The sequence below is a fragment of the Uranotaenia lowii genome, unplaced genomic scaffold, assembly GCF_029784155.1.
Source record: "Uranotaenia lowii strain MFRU-FL unplaced genomic scaffold, ASM2978415v1 HiC_scaffold_1159, whole genome shotgun sequence".
Lineage (NCBI taxonomy): Eukaryota > Metazoa > Arthropoda > Insecta > Diptera > Culicidae > Uranotaenia > Uranotaenia lowii.
Window position 1 is genome coordinate 1 of NW_026597143.1, and position 12,358 is coordinate 12,358.

Here is a 12,358-nt window from a genome sequence, read left to right on the forward strand (position 1 = left end):
ATTCAACCTGTGTGGATTTTCGAATCAACGAACTTACGGAAGCCGACAGAAACATGTCTCGACGGAAATCGCGCCAGTCCGTCAGTCAGTCGGTTAGAATGGCGAGACACGGTTCATTGAGATGTGATTCGAAATTGTGTTTCCCTTGTTGGAACAAACGTATGTAAGTCTGGTATGTAAGCGGCCACTCCAAGAAACTGTTGTTTGTGATACGCCCACGCGTTCGTTCTCATATTGGTCTGTTGAGACCACGGTTGGCGCTCGATCGATCGATCTCTCGTGATCAGTCATAATACCTACAAGTTTGCGGGTGCATTTTTTTTGTTATTGCATTCTCGCAAAGTTTCTTGCTGGTTTTGCAGTTTGACCGTCTTGAAGCGGCTTACCTTGTGGTGCCGTGAAGGTGCAAAACTGTTTCAACAGCAGCCGAGGGCGAGCCCTTATCCAGAACTTTGGTATCGACTAGTAGTGTCGCCAGTTGGCAGCATTGCGCAACCCCACATCCGCATCGATTTGCATATTCAGATTACCTTGGTGACTAGGGTTAGAAAACGTATGTATTGTATTTCAGTTCTTTGTTAAAGATCTTAAAGGGAACAATTCTGTTATAACTGCTTCAAACTGCAAGGTCGGGTACTCGATTAACTTCTCCATTCCATAATATTTTTTTTATTAATAAATTTGAATTCATAAGCTCAAAAAAGTTGATTTTAAAAAAAACCAATCGCTTCATTTTTTATTGTTTTTATCTTTTTTTATATATTTTTCGGAAAGTTGCAAATTCATTCCATCAAAATAGCAAGGAGAAAATATTCTTAAAACCTAAAGATCCAAGATTAGCTTCTTAGATCAGGATTTTGGATCCGGAGATCAAGAACTGTTAATTGATTTATCGGCCTTATCGGTGAAAAGTGAAGTCCTCGTTCTCATCAGTAAAAACATTTTAAGAACTTTTCAATTCAATAGACGGATATAAAGTTGAAAGAAATTAAATATGGTGAAAATGGGTGGGTAGAATTTTTTTTGAAGCATAATCATCACATACCCAATTTTTGCACGGGCCAACTACTATGAAGTGATAGCTACAGATAGTGTTGAAAACCCAGATTTCAGTGGTGGAATAGAGTTATCTTTATTCATGTTTCGTCTGTGAGGTCAGTAGAATACAACAATATTGATTAGCGATAGCTAATTGTCATTTTCCACTTCCTATATTCCCTAATCGGGAAAGTACTCATTTCTTAATGAGTACTTTGATATTCTTACCCAGAATATCTGGCAACACTGTTGTGTTACCACCAACCCAATTTGAGTTGTTTGGCTTCATAGTGTGATGATGTAAACATTTGTACCGTGTTTACCATCATTAGCTGTCATCATCAATCATCACCGCATGCGGAACCAAAACAAACTGTTTTGGTTTCGCCGACGGAGCGGCGTCGAAAACCGTAAGGGCTGTCCCAACGGTAGATGTAAAACACGGTTTTCGACCACGCTAAAACAATCCGGCTGGCACCGGTGGCGTAAATTGCTGTTTTAGCACAGTTATCGATTTCAAAATTCCCAACAGTTATACGCCTTTGTTCCAAATTCATGCAAATTTGGAACAGGATTTCAAATTATACGACAGACCGATTTAGTTCACGGTGAGAAAATTTTAGCCAACAATGATTTCTTTCACACATGTTTGGGTAACATTGGGAGTGATAATAGTTTATTTTTGAGATATTATTTGAATGTTTTTTTTTCGCTTCAACCAGCCTATACGTTACATAAATTGAGAAAAGATGTTAATAAAAACCAAATCAAGTATAAATAATAGATGTCACGTTATTCTCGATTTAATATAATTAAATAAAAAGCTTTTCATTTGGGCTCGACGAATTGTGAATCCAGTCAGCGTTCTAAAATTTGAAAAAAAAAATAAACGTTAAAGAAAATTTTAATACTTTTTCGATGAGGCAAAATAAATGTTTATTGTTTGTTCTATAATTTTTGTTTTATTTGAGATATTGAGAGATTTTAAGTTTCGTGTAGAGTGCTCGGAGTTTTCGTCAATATCAGCATATTTTTCTGTATCCATACACAGCGGTGTGTAAACTCGCTTCGGAAAGAATCATTCGGCTGATTTTTTCCGAGTTTAACTTGTTGTGTGCAGATTGATTTTATCTTCGTTCCAATCATTACGTGATTGCACACAAAACGAAGAGAACAGTTCTGCATTGATGTTTTCCATGCCTCGCAGGAATAAAATCACACCAACGAAACAACAGAACGAAGCTTCCCAGCAAACATTTAAGAAGGTATAACGCAGGAACATCAGAATTATTCAAACAAATATACCAGATAAAAAGATTGTATTAAACTTACCAAAATAGCATATAGCTACAAAAGTGGAGGCGATATATCTACAATGACAAGATTCCAACGATTCGATTTTCCAACAAAAAGCAAAATAAACGAAAAAAAAGTATTTCCTCGACCGAGATTTGAACTCCAGTCCTTCGAGTTCGCAGTCAGGTATCTTACCACGATGCCAACTCATCAGATGATATGGTTCACGCTATAGCTCTATATGTGAGATTTTCTTTTTACGAACCGGTCAAAGGAAGAGACCGGAGAGAATGTCGATTAAAGGGCCGCCCATTTATCGTAAATCAGTTCACTCAAATCGTAAATGTCGAATTAACATATTCTCAACTTTTTGGAGACATATTAAGGAACTGACTAAACTGCAATCCGATTCAATTTTCTTTGGGCAAAGCTTGTCGTAAATGAATGATAGAATATCACTCAATACCAAGGTGTTTACGATAGTTATTGAAAATCTCTTGATATTCGATTTGGATTATCATTTCTATTACGATTTCATGTTAGCTGGGTTACCATTCACGAATGCACACGAGCGATCGTTGCCCGACGGACCGAGTTAACATTCCTCGCACCCTTCTCTCGTTCGTTTCCCGTTCCCTTGTATCTATCAATTTTAGCCACGCCCCCATGCGTTGTCCGATTGATGTGTTCGGCTGCCGAACGAAAACGATTTGAAATTTGAATTCGCAGAACTGTACGTTCGCTCATGGTTGCCACATGTACAGATTTATCTAGACAGGTACAGATTTTTGAGCTCATTTTTGGTACAGAATCTGTACGTACAGATGACAGATTTTCAAAATTTGGTACAGATTTGTACAGATTTTTGACTTTTAAAAATTGAAAAAAGTGTCTACACTTTGGTTTCATCCATTTTATTGAAAATTTTATAGAAAATAAGTCAAAAGTTAGCTTTTATTGCTCTGACGATAGGAGTTCCTTACTGGGAAGTACAGGGTCATATAAAGGATGTTGAAAATCAAACTGTAACGCTGACACTCTACTAAAGCAGTACAGAACTGTGCATCAACTCAATTATTCTTCAAGACAGAATTAAATATCTGATTATAATCCCCCACTCGTCAGCAGTGGATGAGCGCATTTTCTCATAAGTAAATGCCAATAAAACCAAAATTCGCAATCGTCTGAGCGTTGACACGCTATCCTTAGAACGAAAAGTTAATATTTAAGATTAAACGGCGGATCAAAAATGTCGTATTAAATATGACGTTCAAAAATCGTTTTAATAAAATTATGTATAAAAATCAAGAACATTAGAAAGTGTTTGTTATGAAAAATATTTTTCAATGTCAGTTTTTAAGGAGAGAAAATAAAAATAATTGAATGAGTTTCACAAAAACTGTTTAACTAAAAAGCTGTACTATGTGCAATAAAGAATATATCTTTTTTAAGATTAAAAAAGGGAAACAAAGTCTTCACATATCAATACATTGAATGCAGAACTTGGATTTCTTCGGTACAGATTTTGGTACAGATTTTTGAGTTTTCGGTACAGATAAAAAAGATTTTTTCGATGAGCGGTACAGATTTCGATGTGGCAACATTGCGTTCGCTTTGCTGATGTTTCCCCCGATTGCTGTTTACTCCTGCCGAATTTACCCGAAGCTTACTTCCTGATGCTTTCCGAGTTGAAGTATAGATAGCATCATTGCAGTTTGAGTTTAACGAAATAAAATCGTTCTGCAAAGAAGGGCAAAGTGCGAGTATGTAGACTCGCGATTTTAACATCTCTGTCCATACATAAATTTACAAGTTTTTGTCAAACAGAAATGTCGACAAATCAAAGGAAAATTTCCTTTGACTTTGGGATAAACATTTCTCATTTCCTTTATCAATGTCAGCAATAACTTAAAAAAAATATTGCTTTTCATTTCATTTTAACAAAACCTTATTCCATTGATTCAAAGCAATTTGATTGAATTAATTGAAGAATTGTTTCAATTGACCTTTTTTTCTCGTTGTGTAGTCATTTTTGCTTTTAAATTAATGAAATCCTGGTAGAATAGTTGAAATCACTGTTCTGTCAAAAAGAATATTCGTAGAATTAATTTTAAGACAATTAACCGAGAAACTCAAAACTTATGCAATTTTTCTAATAAAATGGGCTTTTTCTTCTCAATTATTAAGTGTCTGCAATGAAAGTGTTTCCGTTTTAAATTTGCTCCTACACCGGAGGGGAGTGGGTGTTTTAGCCGATTCTAAAATTTCAAATTGTGCTTAAACTGGTATACTTAAAACCAATATTTACGCCTGAACCGTTGCAGGTGCTCTAAGTATCAACAGATAGAATTGCATCTACCATCACACATCAGTAAGTCAAGCGTGGTTCGCTCCACAAGCGGTAACTTGCAGTTCACACGAACAAAAAGATGGTATATGATCGCTCAGATAAGCTTTCTTAAACTCAGAAACGGATCTATCGATGTGCAGCCTTCTCAATTTGTTACCATCGCGTTCGTTACAACCGGGGTTTTGTTGCGAAACGTTACGGTCGATAATCTGAAAGTGGACTTCCACCGATACTAAGATGCTGCGTGGAGATCAATATCAGAATCTAGAATCAGTATCCATGATGAGTCTCAAAATCCGGGATCTGGATCCAGTATCAGAATCCGGGATCAAAATCCAAGATCAGGACCTGAGATCAAAATGCGGAATCAGGATTAAAATTTCAAAGTTCCAAAGTTATTGATAATATTGAATCTGGAACTGAATTCGGAAACAGGGTTCAGGATAAAGATTTGGTATCTGAGACAGAATTTGGAATCCCGCATTAGGATTCAGGATCAGGATCAAGTATCCTAAACCAGGATAAGTATCCGAGATAAGAATCAACATTATGTTCCGGGGTAGGAATTTATTTTAGTGATGGCTAAGACAAATTTGAGTTCTTCTACCACTCCATGTGGTTTTTTTAGAAGTAAAGGGTGTCCAAGATGAAATTGCCACACACAAAATTGATTCGCAAAATTTGAGTTTTCATCCAATTGCCATCAAATTTTCAGGGATTGAAACAAAACTATTAAACTTCATTTTACCATTTTTTTCGTATTTTATTACGCAAACGCCCGCATCTTGACCTTAACCCCGTCCATAAGATTCTGCACAACCTGTGAATCAACCGTTTTTTGCATGTAAACCCATACATTATTGAGTTCCGTACACTCCGCTTCCCGCACGCGCAGATGGCTTGCCAAACCAGAAATTTATTCGGAAATTTGGACATCTTCTGAGTGCGGACATGCTCCGGATCGCTGAACTTATCCTTGGCCGTGAAAAACAGGTTGCAGGATATCTGTTTGATGTCGGCTTTCACATATGTTTCGTCGTCCATGATGTAGCATTAAACTTTCGTCAGCATGTTGAGGTACAACTTGCTGGCACGGGTTTTGGCGGACTTGTTCTGCTTCTCATCGCGATTAGGGGCCTTTTGTACCTTGAACGTTTTGGCCCTTTGGACAAAACTTCGGCTTAGATACAGCTCTTTAGCCACACCCCAAACGGAGGAGTTCGGGTTTCGGTTGAAAACCCCAACTACGCGGTTGTGATTTTTGGTGTTGTATGAAATACCTTTTCCTTCACTTCTGGGCTTCCGATCGGTGCGTGGTCAATCGTTCCTCGAACCGCTTAATCACTCGCAACGCCGTGAGAGATCCTTGTTCTCGTGATAGATGCGCAAGATTTTATCACGCACGAGCTGTTCTTTCGACTTCATTTCCGCGAGTTTTCATCACAGGACTTTAAAACTTGCAGGATGTAAACAATGCACTATGAAGTAAATCCACCCAAATATTCATTAAATTCTACCCAATGGTTAAAAAGTTAGAGCAATATCATAGGGTGGCACTTTCATCGTGGAGCCCAGCTGATATGAAATCGTAATAGAAATGATAATCCAAATCGAATATAAAGACATTTTCAATAACCATCGTAAACACGTTGGTATTGAGCGATTTTCTATCATTCATTTAATACAAGCTTTGCCCAGAAAAAATTGAATCGTATAACAGTTTAATCAATTCGTAAATATGTCTCCAAAAAGTTGAGAATATGCTTATTCGACATTTACGATTTGAGTGAACTGATTTACGATAAATGGGCGGTCCTTCAATTGACACTCACTCTGGTTTCTTCCTTTGCCCGGTTCGTAAAAAGAAAATCTCACCTATAGAGCTATAGCGTGTACCATATCAACTGATGAGTTTGCATCATGGTAAGATACCGGACTGCGAACTCGGAGGAATGGAGTTCAAATCTCGGTCGAGGAAATTTTTGTTTTCGTTTATTTTGCTTTTTGTTGGAAAATCGAATCGTTGGAATCTTGTCATTGTACATATATCGCCTCCACTTTTGTAGCTATATGCTATTTTGGTAAGTTTAATACAATCTTTTTATCTGGTATATTTGTTTGAATTATTCTGTTGTTCCTGCGTTATACCTTCATAAATGTTTGCTGGGACACCCTTTAAAAGGGACATTAAATTTTACTTGAATTGTCTGTTTCTGGACGCGTATGGCCATAACTTTTAAATGTTATTATTGATTCTCCATAAGTTTCCATCACTTTCGTATGATCCTTTTAACGATTAGTCCTATTTTTAAACAGTTTATTTTCTGAACTTTATTACCAGTTTCCTGGTGTGTATGTTCACATTGTCTTTGATGGCCGACAGTATTTGCTAATAATTTTTTTTTAAGATTCGGCAGTCTGAAATCATCTATTCTTCTTATATTGATCTGTGTATGTCGATTTTGTATTGCAGGCCGTCTATGAATTAGTAAGGTAGTTGTCGTAGCCATTATTTGTAAAAATTCAAAATGAAATTCTCCTAAGATAATACGCGTACGTTATCGCCTAAACTCGTAATAGACTGACTATTCGTTTTGTCATTCGGTAAAAGGTATTCGCGTTTATTTTTTCCTTTAACACACCACTACAGACAATCTAAACTATAAAGGAAACTACATTTTGTTTCAGTTCCGTTCAGTTCCAGTTCGAGCAGTTTTATCAGGATGTACTAGAATCAGTGCTACACATTTTTTTGCCTTCTGCAAATATTTTGATCAAAACAAAACACAATTTTCATTTGCTGTTGAAGGTTATTCGGTTCGGATACAAGCAAGGTAATCTAATTTTGTTTTATATTATTTAATCTGTAAACTTTTCTATTTCAGGTTCTAGCTACCACAGTAGCATTACATTTTTCAGACTACACTCCAATGCTAAACTTCCTTGGAGGTGAATATTGGTCTAAGATTCTGGTAATAGATTTATAGTTCGGCGAATCTCCAATGCAACCAACAACATTCTCGGCACCGCGTATGCTTCGGCTTCGTGTGAACTGTTTTCTAATGAATGCATTACGTGTATCTGTATGGGTTTTTGATGAATGAGTAAATCCCTTCCGCAGCCGTTTAAAATTCGTAACATATTCGGTGTAATGAATCTTTGAAAGGCATCCTGCACACGTGTATGTACCTGCCTAGCTGGAAAATGATTTGTCATCCAGATATTCATATTTGTTCAAATAAGCGAAAGGTACATCAAATGAAACAATGCAGTTTTGATCTTCATAACACTCGAGTCTTACCTGTTGTTGTTATACTCACCCAGAAATTGGACCTTTACCTTTCGCATTTCATCAAACAAAAGTGCAATAAAAAATGAGGTACATATATGTAACTATTTTCAAATTTAAAATTCCTATTTCGACTAACTCTAACTCTAGTTTTTCGAAAATTCTTCATTGTTGATTAAAAATTTTTATAATTACTATAGGTAACCGAGGATGTGAAGATTCATCAAGATCTAGCATAAACATTTTTAGATTTTCTAAAACTATGAATACCGCCTTTTTCAAAAATATCAAAGTAATATATGTTTTCAAATGTCTAAATTTCAAGTTTTTAGAATTTTAGTTTATCAAATTTCCATCAAATTAAGTTTTCGTTCCAACTACCAAACATTGAAAATTCCAAAAAAAAATTAAAACTTTCAAAACCACTCCAATTTTTAAAAAAATATAGTTTTCTCTAACTTCACAAAAAAAACTATGTTTTCCGATATGTTCCACTTTTTTTCATTTCTTCACATATCAAAATTCGATTCCCCGTCACTACAAGGTTCCTTCCGAAGCACGCCGTCACGCATTACAAGGAAAGAACTTATCGCAGCAAGCGACGCAATAAATTTAAATTTCACCAACAGCACACTTTTTCCCTCCGGGTTTGTTATTTTCTTCTCTTGCAAAGCAAATCCACACCAACTATATTCTGAACATATTTTGACGAAAAATATCAACTTAAAGAGATAACAACATATTTGGACTAGTTCCGATGTTATAGTTTGTTCTAAGCTAATTTATGTTTTCATGCGAAATCCTCTTATCAACACTTTACTTTGTCAATAGCACTGTACCGATGAGCACCCAAACGGTGGAGATACATATGCATTCCGACAAGCAAACAGCAACTTGATGGATGAAGAACTCGAACATTCCACTCCTCTGTGTTGGTATTCCGGTACCCTTAACATGATTTTCACTTTTTCTTCAATGGCATAAAAACCTCCTCTTATTATTGTTAACCACATCCCTCAAATACGTGATTTTCCTGGAAATACCAGGAATTTTCCTTAAAACATTCACATCTCAAATGAATCTTGTAACACTCTAATGTCATTGAATTTTCCTCCATATTTTCTTCACATGGTGACCGAGAAAGTGAAAACGACCACCGGAAAAACTACGTCCGTCTTCAAGCAAAGCTTGCTACGAGCTCTTGCTGAATATTGGCGATTTGCAGCTCAAAACGACTCTCAGAGGGCACTGCGATCAAAATGATGATGTTATGGATTCAAACGTCAAATCACGTAGTATTTTTTCAAAACAAACCCGAAATTTTAAAAATTTCGCTATTTAAAGAAATCTTTGATAAGAAATATTTAAAGAATAAGGTAAGAAAAATTGAATTACCTAATCCCTGATAGTTTAATTGTTCAATCTCTGATGCTGTTAAGCTTTCGGAAGGCAATATGTTGTGCGAACTTGCAGCAGCATGGAGATCTTATCCGGGATAGGTGCCGTCCTTTGGAAAAATGAACTATCGAAATGCAGATGAACGAAACGTTACGTTTGTGATGGAAAACTGACGATTTCACCCGCAAAACAAGGCCAAAACTGAAAAAATGGAAAGACAGAATTCTTTAAATTGAAGTCGACAAGGATAACATCAACCATGAAATCCGCTCGGAACTTTTTGATTCATGTATCGACAAAAAAAGAAGAAGAAAGCGGATATGTATCCGATCAAACTCGTGATCTAATTCGTCAATCTTAAACAAAACAGAATGTCGAAAGAGGAAGCAGTTATGCATTCTTTGGAGGATTGCAGATTAAGAGCAGGTCGAAACATTTTTCTCCATGGATCTTTTTTTTTTCTAGGGAACTTCCTCACAAAACGTGATGCACAATATTATCAAGGATTATTTGCTTTAAAAAATCATAATGAAATTAAAGTTCAGAACATGAGAACTCTGTAATAACAAGATTTTGCATTTGTTTTATTTGTTTTCATATTTTCTATGAATTCCTTTTAAAAAAAATAAAACCTTTTTTCCTTATTTCTTGTTTTAATTTGTGGGTCACTTTTCAATCTGGTATAAGTGCTTCTGTTGCTTACATTCTACTCTTCGGAACCTACATAAATAAAGTTTGAAGATTATTCATAACATCGGGTCTTTTCCCTGTTTATTCATAATTCAAATCTTAAAATTGATTTTTGTTAAAAAGAACGCGAAAAAATATTTTTGTGTGAAAGAAAAACATTGAACGTTTTAAATTTTTAATTTTCTTATGCAATCCATTAATTTCTTTTGTCCGAAACTTGATAGATTTCTCGAAAATCACAATTTTGAACACAATTTGAATTCACTTCCATGTTGAAAAACAGCTATCAACACCCTTTTGTTAGTTATGTAAGTGAGAATCAGTTGGCGCTGCATGTCAAATAGTTTTGCTGCAAATCGCCAATGAGCTTCCGATGTTTAGACTGAATTGGAATTCTTAAAAAAACACCAAAGATTCAAAAGTTAAAAAACACATTATTCTTCAACATAATATCTTATATTGTGATAGGTATTCATATTATTCTTGATATATTTCAATCCAGAAATTTTCCATGGAAAAAAATCCTAATAAATTGCTTGTCATCTTCATTAGTTGCCAAACTCAAATGCCGAAAGGTTTTTACAAGGTTCATCTAAACAATCATGAACGGATTTTTTTTGAAAGCCTAAACTAACATTTCAAATCTGCTGATGTATTTTGATGAAAAAAATATTTCAAAAGTTTTAGCTCTAGATTTTTATTGAATAATTCTGTGGTTTTGACAACATTTGTTCGGATACTGTCGGTTAAAAACAAAAAAAATGCCCGAATTTTTTCAGGTCTTGAGATAAAATTGCCCGGATTTAACCGATTTGGCTACTCCGGAAAAATTCTGACAACCTTAATCATGATCCAGTTTCTAAATGCAGGACTATGGTCCAAAATCAGGCTCCAGAATCACAATTTAGGATCAGTTTATTGAACCGGGTTCTGGATCCAGGATCAGTATCAGGTTTAGGATAAATATCCCCAAGCAACAGTTTAATTTCTGTTAGAAACATTAAGGTCGCTTTTATCTCTTTCATACATACTATCCCTTGTATGCCCTCGATGTCTTGGTTTTGGTAGTGTAGCGAAGTATGATAAAGTGATAACGTAAATAAATTGTTAGACACAACGCCAGAGTCATGGTGTGAAATTTTTTTAAATGTACATCGACTGCAAAATTGTTAAACCGGTTTTAAGAATTGCATTTAATTAGTAACGAGCAGTTTATTTTGAAATATTTAATCAAGATTCCCAGCAAGAATTTGCATTTACTAAAAATTGACGTTTATTTTGATAAAAAAAAATGCTCCAAAATAATGATGTAAGATAACCGAAGATTCAAATAACCGAAAAAGCCGAAAAAAAATCTGTTTTTTTGACGATGTTTGGTCAATCAGACTGGGCCATGCTCTTCTCAAGTTTTGCATTGAATATCGGGTAATCGGGAATGCATAATCAAACGAAATACATTTTATGGGAAATATTTCGGATTGGTGCTAAGAAAGAACAGTTTGATTTGATATAAAAATGAGCATCATTTTTATTTCTTTGCTTCAGCTTGCTACATAAAAGAAACTCTCTATTCTGAGAAACACAAATACGCCTCAAGCATTCACGTGCATTCCTCCCACCTTAACTGCCTAATGAGTATTTATCACTTATGCCGAGTTCTGCCGAGATTGTCCGACCATCAGAATCAGGACAGAAAGATCGTCCAGGGTTGGTTATCGTCGCGTTTTCCGGTTACGATTGCTGTCTGTGCGTGACTAGTTTTGTACTTGATCGACGGCTCCTCGGTTTAGATGGTTCCTGGGGCTGGGGCCAGGTTGAGCTGCTGCTGGGAAACGGCATGTCCTGGCAGGGGGGCAACATGAACGGATCCACGGTTAGCGGTCACCGAGGTGGCTCCGGGAACAACTCCGGCATGGTGGGCAACCGAGGCAACTGGTCCATGGACCGGGGCGGCTGGCCAAGCACCAGCCCAGTGAGCACCAGCCCATGGGGCACCAGCCCAGGGAGCTCCGGCCCAATGAGCTCCAGCCCAGGGAGCTCCAGCCCAGTGGGCAGCACCGGCATGTGGCCAGGCAGCAACTGGAACGGCAGCTGGGAGGGCAGCAGCATGGGGCCAACCCCACGGAGCAACTCCGGCCTCGGAAACGGTGGCCAGGGCCAAGATGACTGCAGCGACGATGCACTAGAGAAAATGTTAAAAAAAAAGAGAGATATTAGTCTCACAGCAAAAAAAAATGTAACGATGGACGATGTAATTTCTGTGAATGATGTAAATTCATTGATTAATGTTGTTATAT

The 12,358-nt window shown here is 36.5% G+C and overlaps 1 protein-coding gene across 1 annotated transcript; it reads right to left on the reverse strand.

Moving 5' to 3' along the window:
• Window positions 1-11,559: 11,559 nt before the first annotated feature.
• Window positions 11,560-12,243, reverse strand: LOC129759162 (adult cuticle protein 1-like; the record flags this gene model as incomplete). Its single annotated transcript, XM_055756571.1, has 1 exon — window positions 11,560-12,243. A coding segment is annotated over one exon (396 nt), but the record flags the coding sequence as incomplete, so codon positions are not given.
• Between the last annotated feature and the right edge of the window lie 115 nt (window positions 12,244-12,358).